Source organism: Antechinus flavipes, chromosome 2 (assembly GCF_016432865.1).
Source record: "Antechinus flavipes isolate AdamAnt ecotype Samford, QLD, Australia chromosome 2, AdamAnt_v2, whole genome shotgun sequence".
NCBI classification, from domain to species: domain Eukaryota; kingdom Metazoa; phylum Chordata; class Mammalia; order Dasyuromorphia; family Dasyuridae; genus Antechinus; species Antechinus flavipes.
Genome location: NC_067399.1, coordinates 499,466,915 through 499,482,511, shown reverse-complemented (window position 1 = coordinate 499,482,511; position 15,597 = coordinate 499,466,915). Strand labels below are relative to the sequence as shown.

Below are 15,597 nucleotides of genomic sequence, written 5' to 3'. Positions count from 1 at the left end.
AATTCACTATTGTAAGACTTTTTGTCTCCCCCTTTTACCTCTTCCTCTCTAAGACAGCAAGCAATCTGAAATAGGTTAAATATTGTAGCACCTATCTTCAAATTATTAAATGATAGTTGAGTGGGCAATGTCATTGAAATTTAAATGTCAAAGATGTAGTAACAGGATTTTCGGGTTTACACAAATTAGAATTGGTGTTGTCAGGAGGAATCCAAGAAACTTTTACCAAATAAAAGATCCATTCTCATTCCTCAGATGATTTGATAATAGACAAGTAAAATAGGTACAGAGAAGGGTAATACCTCTCCAAATCTGTAAAAGGTTCAACAATTTGTTACTCAGAAAACGGTTAAGAAACTGAGTACAGTGTATCTCTTTGTATTATGTGAACTGTAAAAAATTTGCACTTGTCTAGCTTTGGGACTAAATAATCAGAGATGAAATGAGAAAGAGAAGAAGACCACTTTGAAAGGTTAAACAACAAAACTCAAATTAATCTTTTTTTTTTGCTGAGGCAACTGGAGTTAAGTGACTTGCCCAAGGTCACACAGCCAGGAAGTGTTAAGTGTCTGAGGGCAGATTTGAACTCAGGTGGTCTTGAATTTAGGGCTGGTGCTCTATCCACTGTGCCCCCTAGCTGCCCTTATTTTTTTGTTTTTAAAGAACACATCTACATATAACAATCATGAGTACCAGAATTTCCTGTAAAATGCCAACACTACTGAGAAGAGATCTAATCATGGTCAGAATGTTTCCAATAGACAGTTTTGAAGAAATACATTAGTCAGTCACATTATGACTTTTTTCCCTCACAATATCCTGAGAAGACTAGTTATTGCAGAAAAAGCAGGAGTTTTAAGTGTTTTAAGTTAAATTAAAGGTTTAATAATCCATTCACAATTTCATTTTCCAAACTGAAAAACTGTTGTTTCATTGGAAAACAAGCTGTACTATTGATTTAAAAAACAAAGCCAGGAAATATTAACTAGAGAAACAGTAAACCTAATTAACAAGTCTGAATTACATTTAATGAGTTCAAGCCACGGAAAGCATGGCTCTACCAAAGGACAACATTTTGAAAAAATTTGCTGCTCTTTTCACTGTAACTAGTTTTGCCACATGGAAAATTTCTTACAGTGTTAGAAAGACAATAAGTAAAATTGTTTCTAGAAAAACAAATAGGAAAAAGAAATAGTATTGTTGTTTCTGGCTTCTGAAGAGTGTTTTTCCTTTTAAAAAAAAAGGGAGGGAGGGAGGGAAATGAGTGGGGGAAAGCCTTGCAATGAAAAACAAAACAGATTATAGTGAAAACATACACCAGACAGGCACTGAATCTTTTCTAATGTAAAGATATTAAAAAAAAAAATCCAGAAACATTCCTTTCTTGGTATCCTAGTGTATAAATTAGTGCGTATTTTGGTGAAATTATAGAATAAAATTAGTAAAGTTTGTATCTTGCTGATAACACCATGTATTTTCTATTGGTTCCTCATTCATTATGGATACAATCCTCAATCACTACTAGGGAAATAAGAGTGTTTTCATTCTTACAATTCAATAAACTGAAGCACCTAAGCAAAGTTATTTATTCAATGTTGTTATCATAAAGTTAACAATAAGGCTAAAAATTGATCCCAAGTATCTTTATCTGGATCCATTGCTTTATTTACTAAACAAGGAGTTGCTACTCTTTTTTCTTTTCTTTTTTTAGAGCTAATAAAATATTATGAACTATATCTGTGTTCTCCACCCTGAGCTATATGGCATTTATCTACACTTCAATTAGAATGAATGTCACAGATAAAGAGACATTCATTGCCTGAGTTGACTGAGCAAACCCAAAGCAAGGTGGAATGTTTGAGAATCTCTGCATTAGATCACATCATCCATCATCTCTCATACTGCATTTCTTAATGAACAGCAATAAGGATGAACAACCTTCCTTAAGGAGAAACTTTGCTTTCAAAAATAAAAATTTATAAACAATTCTTGCCAAAAGCTCCATAGCAAGGAATGTCATAAATACAGGCATGATAGAATCACTGGAGTTTCTCAAAGATACCTGAAATCCCAGAGATCACTATTATGTTATTTTGCCCTGCCTCTTCACATTAAAATTTCCATTCCTATTCCATAATCCTTCACAGTTGCTACGGAAATCTCCAAATCATATTCATTTAAAAAGTCCTTTGTGATTGTAAAAAACAAAAACAAAACCCCCCTCAACATTACACTATGTTTGTCTTTTCCTGTCCCTGTCCCTGTCCCTCCTCCCTCTTCCTTTCCCCTCAGCTCACTTGTCTTAATCTACCAATGAGGTTAAGACCATCCAGAGGCCTGTGGCTCAAGTTACCAACCTAAAAGGACCTCTTTGTAGCCCTAGTGAAGTAGAGCCAGTCAATTGTATACCAAGTACTTTGGTCGGGTGATAATGGACTGTTCTTTCCCCCAAAGCAGATCAGCTGACATCAGCAGGCCCGGGTCCTGCCAAGACACAATCAGCAGTCACTAGGGATGTAGGAAAGTCATCCATGCTGCAGAATGAGGTATGCTTTCAGTGTTTTCATTTGTAGAATCACAAAAAGCCCCCAAGTTGAAATGGAGCTCTCTCCAGTTTAGCTGCTATTTTCTATTAGTGTTGTCCCAATCTCACTAGAAGAGCCCCTAAAAGGCAGATTGGGGGGATGGAGGGTGGGAAACCTATCTCACTTGATAAGAATTTTCTGAATTACCAAAATCTATTACCATCCCACAGTGCTACCCCTCACACAACAGGAAATAATCAACTGAATTCTTTATATACAACCCTTATCCCTCCCATAACTGAAGTGGCAAAATTCCAAAAAACTTGCCCCAATCTCTGCTAGCAATATGCAGTGAGCAGGTAAAGTCAAGTTAGAGATAAAAAACATCACCACTTTTTCCCCCAAGTTCTAAACACTTCCTCAAAAACCTCAAATGAGATAATTTTTAGACTATTACAAATATAAAGCAAACAACTACTTATCTCAAATCAGTTTGTAAACTGATTTTAAAAACCAACACTGTCTGAATAAGGGAATTTAACAGTGAGTAAAGCTGGCCTGCTAATAAAAATATGTATTTATTTAAAAAAAATTTATAAACTTACATTTTAAAAATGTATAAATATATACTTTAAATTAGTGAAAAACAAAAAAAGTTTTTAAACAGTTTAAACATTTAAACTTTTTTTTTTTTTGTAAATGGTACTGGAAGAATGATGCTAAAATATAATGACGCCATTCAATGGGAGCTATTTATAAATGCTGCAATGCAACAGTCATGATGTCAGCAATCTTTCACCAAAGAAAGCAGTTTGATCTCAGGGGGTTAAAGAAGAATTACAGCCAAGCCACCAATTGTGATAAATAAAAATTAAGACTTTGTCAGCATTTTAACAGTGCCACTTAAATTCTAGGGAGAGGAGTCTCAAAATGTGGAACGTCCCAGATCCATTTTTCAATTTAAAGCTTAATAAATACCTCATCAATGGACATGCCTGCATTTTGTAGATTTCTAATTGGAGTTTGACATTCAATAACATTTGTGGCTTCTGAATCAGTACCCTAGACAGACTTAAACATGAATTTGTAGAATATATTGTCAATTACAAGCAAAATCCCTTCGTGTGGGACGTGGGATGTTCCCTCCATAGAAAAGATGACTGGGTGCAACACATTGCACCCAAAGGTCAAAGATGTGGGGCACTGCAGATGGCACATCTGCAGTGAACCTGCAATTACAGAATTCTTTCCAGATCTCTTGAGGAGAAAAATTTGTAGTGAAGACAGTCACAAATTTCTAAAATAGGAAAATCTTGGATCAACACCTTTTGAGAAATGAGTGGCACAAAAATTTGAAAGGCATCAAAACCTAACGAATGGTTTGGTATAAATTCAGGCTTCAAAAAAAGTAATGAAATATATATTTTTTAAACTGCGGGGGTCAATCCCACTCTTATTTCATTTGTTTTTATAGAAGTCAAGAATACTTACTCAATTAAAACAAAACTAAAATGTAACTAGGGAGGGGTTCCCATAATAAATATCTTAGTAACAGGATGAACAAGTACCTGCTCCATGGGGAAAATCTTTACATTAAAACAAATAAAGGAGCCATTCATTGAATAGTTTTGCTTTTCTGCTTACTCAGACCTTAGATATTTAGAAAAGAAAATGCAATTTACCACAGCTTTGGAGAATGTCTGTTAACTACCTTTTAATGTTTCCCAGCAAAAGTATTAAATAGTTAGCACCCAGAAAATGTTACACAAATTTTCTGTTAACTAATAGAAGCTAATCAGTAGAAGTCAGCAGGGTCTTAGTTTTGAGAAAACTGTCTAGACTGCATTGCATCAAAATCCAAAAAAGACATGATTTCTGGATAATCTGATTCCTGAATGCTTCCCAAATATCTTCATACCACTTACCTTTTAACCTATAATATTCAATAAGTATTTAAGCACAATATTATCTTTACTGTAGTTCAAACAAGAAAATATTCTATAATACAGCCCATATTTTTGAAAAACTCATTTAAAGAATTAAACAGGGTTGATTTTTTTAAAAGGCCCAAAAAACCTTGGATTTATTGACTATAAAATCACAAGATTATAACTCCTCATTTTACAAATGAGGAAACTGAGGCTTGGAGGGATTAAGTGACTAGCCCAAGGATACACATTATTAAGTAGCAGGTCATGATTCCATATCAAGGGCTCTTTATTGCACACCATTATTCCTCTGGTTTGAAAATCAATATATTTCTTTTTATTGGACATAAATTTTACTTGTTTTTAGAGTAAAAAAAAGATTCAAAGTTAACAAATGCTCTGAAATATTTCAAATTAAATAGTTATTAGCTATTTGGGGTATTTTTTAAAGATAAAATTCAAAAGTCCTATCATTCTAGTGACAAGGTGATAATAAAAATAAAGATAGGAAACAAACCCAAGTTATAAACATATGGAATTGAGAACCAAAATGTCACTTTTACTAAGTGAATTGTGGGTCAAATTCTTTTCCAAACATTAAAAACCTGTTTTGGCCCTTGGTTCCTAAGAACCAAGCAATGACCAGAAAAGAAAAAATCCAAATCCATGACACATGCAAACTATAGTCCAGTGATAAGATAATACATTCATGCGTCAAAAGGAAGAAAAATACAAAAGGATTAAGAAATTTTAAAGAGAAGCTACTAAGAATCCTTTATCAAGGCCACACCAACTTTTCTTTTCACTCCTAAATTCCCCCCTCCCCAACTTGTTCACTTAACAGAAAGGTCCATGCAAATCAAATTCCTCCCTCCTGCCCCCTTCTCTGGATCACAAACCTCTCCGACATCAATATTGTGCCATCACTGCAAAACAGGCAAAACAGAGAAAGCAACACATTTCCTGCATGCTTCATGTCAAATACCTGGACTCTGCGCTTACGAAACGATGACAACATGGTGGAAGAATGCAGAGTCTAAAGGGGGAGGGGGAAGAGCAAGATAATAAACTGCTAAAGGCAAACCCAACAAGAGTAAAAAAATATATATATATAAAAATGACTAGTAATTTCCATTTTCAGATTTTTTTTCCTTCCTTCTTCATGTTTCAAAGAATTAATAATATAGCATGTTATCTGCCACAATGCTAATTTTTTATTTAAAGCATTGTTCCACCAGAATGCAGCAGTTTTTTTATTTAATAAAATTGTAGTTGATTACTTTCAAACTATAGGCAGTAATTTGAATAAAATTCCTTAAGGAAAGATTGTAAAAGGTGATCATACCTTTCCTGTATTCTGTATTGTTTCATTCTCTACATTTATTTTAAAAACTCTAAACAAGAAAAAGATTTAAGTGAAAAATGTTAGGGGTTTTATGTCCACACACTACTATACAGCCCAACCCATTGAACTGAACTGCCCGTAGATGAAGTCTGTGCTTCTTTTTTCAAATATCATTACCTGTTTAAAAACAAAAATGGTCCAAAGGGAATACAAAACACACACACAGAGACACACACAAACATGCAAGTGACTATTCGAAGTGGGGAACAGCTGCTCTACTTAAGGAGCCAAATCAAATGATTAGCCACAGCATTTTTTTGCATTGTTTTTCTCTGAATTTACCATCGAAACATTGCATTCTAAGCTACTGTACATGGCTTACTGCTGCAAATGTACCCTTGCAGCTGTGAGTGCATACCTAGCACAATCCTTGCATATCTCAGAAAGGATTGATTACAGTCAGTTGGGAAAGAAGGCAGACTGGACCTATTGCCCTTGACACAAGTTCAGCAATGGGAGGATTGTGCTGGACTTCTCCCAGTTATCCAACTGCCAGTATCTGCAATATGCTGCTCCCTTTCATAGGGCTTTATTCCAAAAAACCAAAATGTAAAGTCATTTTGAGCAAAACTATATTCATTATTTAAAATGGCTTGTCAGACATTCTGATAAGACATTACAATCTTAAGAGTAAGTATAATTCTTTTTATTAAGTTAATAAAAAACACACCCAATAGGAACTATTTTATATCTGTCCAAAACACCTTCCAATTCTTTTCTTGACTTTGGCTGGGTCCCTAGATAATATCTAACACAATTTAAGTGTCCCTTTGCTAATTATTGATCCACTTACCAAAAAAAGAATTAAATTTCCTGTGGTAAAAAGTTGACTACAGCACAATCTTTCCCGTGATTGGCCTCAATTTGACCTTGCAAAATACACAACCCTAATTAGAATAATTTTTTTATGACAAGACAGAAGTAGCTGCCTTAATTCAATGATTTTTACCTCAGTAATTACAGTGCCACTCAAAATCTGCCTCATTTTCTTGCTGTTATAAAAAATTACCTCCTATGCCTTTGTGCTTTTCTGTCCTCTCTTCTCCCCACCCACAATGGATAGTGATATACTTAAGCCTGCATGCTTATGCTAATTTTTTCAACAGATCACTAAAATATTATACTTTGTTAAGTGGAATTCTCTTCTTCCTGAAAAGGCCTGAGTTTGGGTTTCTCCAATATAACTTGATACAGCTAGAACAATGAGTGCAAGTATTTCAGGAGTCATTATATAAACACCCATTTCTCAAATCGATTCGCCTTATGCCAGTTTTCCCAGGATGCCCAGTAACTTATATAGCTTTTAAACCCAAGAGCAGATTTTTTAAAAAAAGAATCTACACTTCAGAATTAAAGAGACTTTTACAAACAACATCTCTTAAAAAAAAAAAAAAAAACACTAGCGATTACCTTCAAGCAAAACTGCTCTAGCATTCAATAAAAAGTGATGCAAAAAGGTAAATAATTGTCTTTATGGATTCCAAGCACAAGGGGAAAAAATCTAACCTACTAAGGTTTTATTTGAATGTTTTCACAATTTTAAGTGTTGCATGATACCAACCTGACAAACTACCGCTGAGCTGGGAAAAAAGGAGATTTAGTGGAATTATAAAAAATGGTTACTGAGATCCTGTCAAGGGCCAAAAAGAGTCTTTTCTCATATCTTTCACGTAAAGGGAACAAGAAAAAAGGGGGGAGGAGACAGATATATAATAGATCCTTTCGTAAGGGATTTTCCTTTAAGCCACAGGGACATCTTTCTCGATTTGCCCTCAGTCAAAAGACTTGACTGCTCTGAATGTCTAGCACACAAATTCGGACTTCTCTCACCCAGTGGAGATTCGGTAAAGGGGGCTTCCTCAGCGAACCCCACTTCACCCACGTCCATCTCCGAGGAGGTCTAAGCTGCCTCTGACTGGATCAAGGTGAATAGGGGTGAGGCCAAAATGCCCCCGAGTCCCAGACTCCATAGCCCAACAGCCCCGTCAAGGAGAAGGGACGATTCAGAGAGACGGGTGGGCTGGGGCGGAGGCCGGAGCGGCGGGGGGATGGGACCAGCTGCCCCGGCGATCCTCTCAATGACATTCCTGCCTCCATCTGCCCAGGGCGAAACGGCCGCACTCTTCCCCCACGCCACAGAGGCCACTCCATCCCCCGGCCCCTCGAGCCGAGGATGCGGGGGCGCGGGCGGGGCCCGGCGATCCGGAGAGGACCGGCTGGCTCTCGACAGCCGCCCCCGCCCGAGCTCACCTGTCCGTTTCCTGCCGACGCCGCCCCGCCCCTTCCAGCGAGCCCAACGCCTCTATCCCTCTCGGAGACCCTTTCTTTCCCCTTCCCAACCTCCCTTCGGTTCCCCGCATCCTCCCAAAATGCCAGGGTGTGCTCCCCCACCTCCCCCCTCATCTCCACCTCCGCCCTGCCCCCTCCCCTCCGGCTTCTTAGGTTTCCCAGGCTAGGCTCCAATGCAGAGAGAAAACCACCCTCGCCTGCCCCTGCGAGTAGGGGACACCCCACTGCCTCTCACCGATTCTGGGGTGGGGGAGTGGGGTTCGCAGGGACAGAGAAGGGGGGGAAATAAAAGGCTCGGCTCAGCTTAGCTCTGCTCCGATCGTTTCCGCAGCGGCAGTGGAGGCAATGCGCGTTCTTCTGACTCTTTTATAGACAGCTTAGGCGCGCTCCCGACAGCAACGCGCAAGAGGGAGGGAGGAATAGTCGGGAGCGGGGAAGGGAAGAAATCACGCAGCGAGGGGTGGGGAAGAGGGAGTGAGGGGCGGGGCTTTCGGGCCTCGCCCCAACAGGATGGGGCGGAAAGGGCCGAGAGGTTCCGGAAGGAGCCGAAGGGGGATGGGAATTGCAGAGCAAGCTGCGTGGGAGTAGAACGAGAAAGGAAGACGCCAGCGGGTGGGGGGAAGAGAGCGAGTCGGGATTGGCGCGCCTAGGGTGGGGCCGTTCACCCAGTTACCTCCGCCCCTTCGCATAGCTTCCATTCTCCCCCACCCTTTGCAAAGATGCAGTCAAGGGACTAAACGCCGAGTTCCTAGGAAAGGGGGGGAAGGGAGGTAGGAATGATTCTACTAGGGTGGGCAATCAGGAAAACAATGATTTGAAGAAGACCCCTAGACCCATTGTCCCTCTCCTACCCTGAGATTCCCGCAACAAAGTGTCGTTTATGGGAAATTAGCCTGCCTATGCTCCTGTATTCTTCGAGTCTAGCATCCCTTCCCCCCTCGTGAGGTGGGGCTCGTCTTCCAGGCATTCACTGCAGTTCAGCTCGGTAAAAATAGCTCTTGCAGCCTCCGCTGCAGCATCTGCCTCCTGGGAGAGATGGAGCAGACACGGGATTAAACCGAGGGGTGTGAGAGAACCAAAACATCAAGGGGTCGTCATGACAGAAGCACTTTAATACATATTTAATAAAACAGCAAATACCCGAACATCAAGGGTCGTCATGACAGAGGCACTTTAAATACGTGTTTAATAAAACAGCAAATATCTTTTAACTGTAAACCTGAGGGAGATGAACCTACCACTTCTGCTAAAAAGGACGAATCCCACTAGAAAGTTGGGGGGAAAGAGACGCGGAAGGTTGTTTCCCAGAAAAAAAACTGCAGCAGAAGAGTTGGAATCATAAGACTTTTCAAGTATACCATTTATTAATATGGCTACCCTTCAAAATGTTCATCTGTAAAATAGGATAATACCTAGATCACAGATATACTAAGAAATAATACATGTCAAAACGTTTTCTAAGCCTAAAGAGAATAAACGGTGGGATGTCAAATCCCTCCCCTGGAGTGATATATCTGCAGTATTTTTTTTTTTTTTCCTTAATCCAGTTTTGCTAAAGGCAGGAGCTTGAAGGAAAACAACCTTAAATAGTGGGAAAAATCTTTACACTGCTTTTAGGAAGAGGGAGATCTGCAGTGCTCAGCTGGAGAGCCTTAAAGCTGCATCAGACGACAATAATGTTCATTAAATAAACATGCAAGGCAGTGGCCCTCTGCGCAAAAGGTTGGTCCGGGCCCAGCGCCTACTCTTTCTTTATTCATGGGCGGGTTCCTTCCTTTCACTCAGGGAGCTCTGCCCAGATTCCTATACGGCAGTGCAGGGATGGAAATGTTTTTCTAGGGAAAACCATTATCCCAAAGGAAAACAACTGGCCACTCCCAGAAAGCTTTGCAGACTCAGAAAAAACGAGCCAGTGGAGAAAAATATTTCCTAAATACTTATGTGAAGAAAAGGCCAGACAGAGCTGAACGATTCTTCCCTGGAGGAAATCGTTTCAATGAACAGCTGATCCTTTCAATATCTTCTTCTACTCCTTGGCAGCAACAAAATGTCCAATCAAATATTCAGCTCAGTGTACAAAATGGCTAACGTCATCTAATGTGGCATTGACTGCTACGGATCTCCCAGAATGAGAATACCGGTTTGCACCAGTAATGAATGCATTTAATTTCAGTTATAGAGGGATAGCTATAAAACCCTTTTTGTACCTTTGTCTCTTTGAAAAATAACCCTGACCCCAAGAATGCTCTGCAGTGAGATGGGGTTCCAACTACTAATGCAGAATACAAAAAGAGCTTAGAAGCTTCCATACTGTCAAATTACTATACTGATTACAGAAACTTCACTTTAATTAGGTTAAGAAAATGACTAAGGCTTTACGGGGAAAACTGTCAATCAGTATCAGTGATGACCACCTTTTAATTTAATACTATACATTTTAAACGATTTTCTAAAAGATCCAAGTCAACATCTACATTAACCAAATTCCATTTATTTAAAGAGAATTTATCAGTGCTTCCAATTAGGAGGAATGCCTAAGTTGATTATCACAATCCATCTTATGGAAGAGCTCATATGATTAAATACACTTTAAATTGCCTTCATATCTTAAGGGCTTATCAAGTTCTGGCCCAATACCCTTTTTAGGTGAATATATTCAAAATCAAGGAAAGTACTTATTGTTATGATTGTTATTATTTTTAAATGTATTCCACCCTCAAAAATAGTCACTTGCTTCTTAACCTTGGAACAATTACAAGTTATTTGAAGGCAAATCTAAGAGAATACTGACCCTATTATTTCATTACCAAGGTATCCCCTGAGGGAGAATAATGTGAAGTTCCATGGGCTGGTAAAGTCACTTGTTCACAAGTCAACTAAGTAAGTTTTGGTAAAATAGGTCTCACACTTTTTCCACCAGTGAATCTGACTACCCTCAAAGGCCTTATCATGTAAAATTTCATCCAGATTCTTCCATAAATCCTCCACAGGAGTCTTATCAATTCATTAGTTATTGGATGAAGGTTTCATGTATAGTTCACCAACAGTTAAATTAATGTTTGTTGGCAATATAAAAAACAAATACCCACCCAATTGATTCTTACCACTACCTGGCTTCTGTCCTACCACTGTCACCAGTGGAGCAGGAGTAGGCTATACACAAGGCCAAATGGACATTTTACTTTTAACTGTTTCAGAAGAATTTACCACCTGGTGGTCAAAATGTAGGTAAGTTTTTCAGTACTTAGTTAAGTAGTTAAGACATGGTATATTGGAGGAACCATATAAAAAGTTTATCCATCAACTAGACATCATTATTGCTCACAAAATAGAAAATTTTGATTACATCAAATTAAAAAGCCTTTGTACAAACAAAACTAATGCAAACAAGATTAGAAGGGAAGCAACAAACTGGGAAAACATCTTGACAGTTAAGGTTCTGATAAAGGCCTCATTTCCAAAATATACAGAGAATTGACTCTAATTTATAAGAAATCAAGCCAATCTCCAATTGATAAATGGTCAAAGGATATGAACAATGTTCAGATGATGAAATTGAAACTATTTCCACTCATATGAAAGAATGTTCCAAATCACTATTGATCAGAAAAATGTAAATTAAGACAACTCTGAGATACTACTACACACCTGTCAGATTGACAGTCCTGACAGAGGACAGATGACAGGAAAAAATAATGATGAATATTGGAGGGGATGCGGGAAAACTGGGACACTACTGCATTGTTGGTGGAGCTGTGAACGAGAGCAATCTGGAATTATGCCCAAAAAGTTATCAAACTGTGCATACCCTTTGATCCAGCAGTGTTACTTCTGGGCTTATATCCCAAAGAAATACTAAAGAAGGGAAGGGGACCTGTATGTGCCAAAATGTTTGTGGCAGCCCTGTTTGTAGTGGCTAGAAACTGGAAACTGAATGGATGCCCATCAATTGGAGAATGGCTGGGTAAATTGTGGTATATGAATGTTTTGGAATATTATTGTTCTGTAAGAAATGACCAGCAGGATAAATACAGAGAGGATAAATACATGACCTGATGCTAAGTGAAATGAGCAGAAACAGGAGATTATTATATACTTCAACAACAATACTGTATGAAGATGTATTCTGATGGAAGTGGATTTCTTTGACAAAGAGATCTAACTCAGTTTCAGTTGATCAATGATGGACAGAAGCAGCTATACCCAAAGAAAGAATACTGGGAAATGAATGTTACACTGTTTGCATTTTTGTTTTTCTTCCTGGGTTATTTTTACCTTCTGAATCCAATTCTTTCTGCGCAAAAAGAGAACTGTTCGGTTCTGCAAACATATACTATATCTAGGATATACTGTGGCATATTTAACATGTATAGGACTGCTTGCCATCTGGGGGAGGGGTGGAAGGAGGGAGGGGGAAAATCGAAATAGAAGTGAATGCAGGGGATAATGTAAAAAATTACCCCAGCATGGGTTGTGTCAATAAAAGGTTATTAAAAAATAAAAAATAAAAAGTTTATCCATCTTGCTAGGGTATTTCCTTAAAGCTCTCACTGTACTTAATAGTCTCAAGAATCTAGGGTCATACCTCAATGGTAAAGTAAGACTTTTGTGGGGGAAATAAAAATAGATCTGAACAAAACAAAACAAAACAAAAAAACCCTAACACTATTGAAGACAAATACTAATTTTTTTTTTTTTTTTTTTGGTGAAGCAACTGGGGTTAAAGCGACTTGCCCAGAGATACACAGCTCGGAAGTGTTACATACCTAAGGCTGGATTTGAACTCAGATCCTCCTGATTAAAGGGCCAGTGCTCTAGTGAGTTTGCCATCTAACTGCCTTGATAGATAACACTTTTTACAAGGAAAAATGGTTAGAAAAAGAGAAATCTAGACATAGATTTCTAGACATAGGAGGCAAAACATCCTAAATATACCATGTTTCCCTGTTAATAAGACCTATCCCGAAAATAAGCCTTCCCCTTACTGTGTAAGATTCCTCTAAAATAAGCCCTCCCCCTGAAAATAAGCCCTATTGAGATGGCTACTCTAGTGAAGGTGATCCCCTGCGCTACACGCTACATTACGGTACCCTCTGTATGCACCCCTCCCCCTCCAGGTGAAACACACGCCCCACTCTGAGCTGCATCCAATCAGAGCTGCAGCAGTGAGTGCGTCATCCTGTTCTTCCCCAGTGATTTGCTTGCTGGCGCCATTGAGAGCAGTGCTGCAGAGGAGAGCTGAGGCAGGACAATATAAAAACCCGGTATGTAAGTGGGAGTGAGGGGGCATGATGGAGGATAAAAGAAGAACTCAGGGGGCATCATGGAGGATAGAGGGAGCACTCACGGTGCATGATAGGGTTAAAACATTATTGAATAAGGGTACTTTTTTTGTTCACATTTACCTGTTTATTAAAATTGCTGTCAATGTTCATTAAAATAAGCCCTCTGGTGTTTTTCTGTCCAAAAAAATAATAAGACAGTGTCTTATTATCGGGGAAACACGGTAGGAGTTACTTACCACCCTCTCAAATGATAAACTATTTTCTTAACCGTATGATAACCATAACTTGACTTAAAGAAATTTAGCCTATGGATTTCTGTGCAACATAGAGCAGTTTGTGGTTCCATATTTAAGAGGAATGCCTTCTGGAAATACAATTTTCATACTTAGCAGTGAAACTTTATGAAGCACATTATAGTCAATTCTGTATCATGTACACTTACAACAGGCAAAAACCCCACACAATACAGTAATGTCTGCCAATGGTAGTTACTGACAGTAGTGGTTCAAAAAAGGCCTTCAAGTTGCTGGCCTAGGGCTAGGGTTCCTATTTTCAAACTTTCAGTATTGGAGACTAGATATAACTAATTCATTGAGTAATCAGATCCCAATTAATTAATTTACACTGATAAAACTCACAAGAGGGAAAATGTAAACCAGAACATAAATTTATTATATTACAATGGGAGACATATTATACTTCAGAATGTAGAGAAACTGTGTTATCACCTGTGTCCTTCTACCAACACTCTAGAACCCCTCTAAAGAAACAGTAAACAGTCTTAAATAGTAGTGGCAAAAATATTTGGTCACCCTGCAGCCAGCCTGGTGATGACCTTCTCCAAATTTAGCTAAATTGGTACTTATATAATAAATATATAATCTTTATCACTGAGCTTTTTAAATTCAGTTTGAACTTGCAAGAGGAAGAATGCATTCCAGAACTAGAGGTCACTTCCATGCCATCAACAAGTTGGGATTTAATAGAAGGGGACATATTTTAAGTTAACAAAGTGGTCTGAAAAGGATATCAAATTATATACAGAGTGGCCCCTTTTTTCTGGCAGGTTCCTTTAGGAAGCATTTAGAAGAATATGTAAAAGAGAAAAAGAAAATACCCAGATTTAATGTGGTATTTATAAATATCTAGGATTTGTTCTCATTTTTTAAAGATCTTATCAGTGACTTAGCCTACACCTACTTTATAAAGCGATGGCTGTTAATTCATTACTGACACATCTTCTTCACACAACCACTCCTTAGGCTGCTTTTAGTTAGTTCCATCACCTTTCCCAAAACCATCTGAGTTTCTTTATCTGGTCCAACTTTTGGAAATATTCTTCAAAGGGGAGGATCCTAGCTATATTTGAAATTGTCTTTTAATAGATAAGGGATATATCAAGGACTTTTGCCCTATTTCTAATTCATATTCATTATATTCATTTTGTGGTTATATAAGGCACTAATTAAAAAAAGAAAAGGGAAATGGGCTCACATCCTGAAATAAGGTCAAACCTGGAGAAAAATTAGAGTGCAGGGGAGAACATGAATAAAAACTGAATCAGATCACTACTGCTTTAAAGAAACATGCTCATTCCTTCAGCAGCTGCATCCATCTAGTTGAATTCTTTCTATGTGAACTACAAAAATCATACTATCTCCACTATCCATTTTTTATTTGTAAAAGAGGAAGTATAATACTGTGAAGAGTGTGTCTCACTAGATCTAGAGACAAAGAACTTGAGTTCAAATCTCATGATAGTAATGTGTAATCTTGGACAAATCTCTCTGCACCTGTTTCATCTATAAAATAAGGAAATTTAATTATATAGTCTTTAGTTCTACATCAACTGACATAAACCATGTTCACTGGACAATTCTAAAGATTAGTAAAGGATTTTGCACTTATCAAATAAAATATTTATTAAAAACCAACTAGAGTTCTATCACATTCTTGTTTGACAGAAAGAATTCAGTTATTGACACCTAATTATATAGCAGACAGACTAAAAAAAAGCTATTTTTCCAAGATCAAAGAATCCTGGTCACCTTAACTATATTTACTTTACAGACATCACACCATGACCCCAAAGATATAGCTAAGGTCATAAAGAATTAACCACATTGTTCTCAAACTGACCCAATCAAGGACCAACTTGCCACATA

At 38.1% G+C, this 15,597-nt stretch overlaps 1 protein-coding gene across 5 annotated transcripts in view; it reads right to left on the bottom strand.

Annotated features, from left to right (window-relative positions):
* SPTAN1 (spectrin alpha, non-erythrocytic 1) overlaps positions 1-8,551 on the bottom strand; it is a 60,836-nt gene extending 52,285 nt beyond the window's left edge. For 4 of the 5 annotated variants that reach the window (XM_051980115.1, XM_051980116.1, XM_051980118.1 and 1 more), the window contains exon 1: positions 5,439-5,486. In XM_051980115.1, coding sequence (XP_051836075.1) covers positions 5,439-5,471 — 33 coding nt within the window. In that variant the 5' untranslated portion in view covers positions 5,472-5,486. Of the gene's footprint in view, positions 1-5,438; positions 5,487-8,382 lie in introns of those variants that run through there. The other variant, XM_051980117.1, reaches the window with a different exon arrangement.
* Between the last annotated feature and the right edge of the window lie 7,046 nt (positions 8,552-15,597).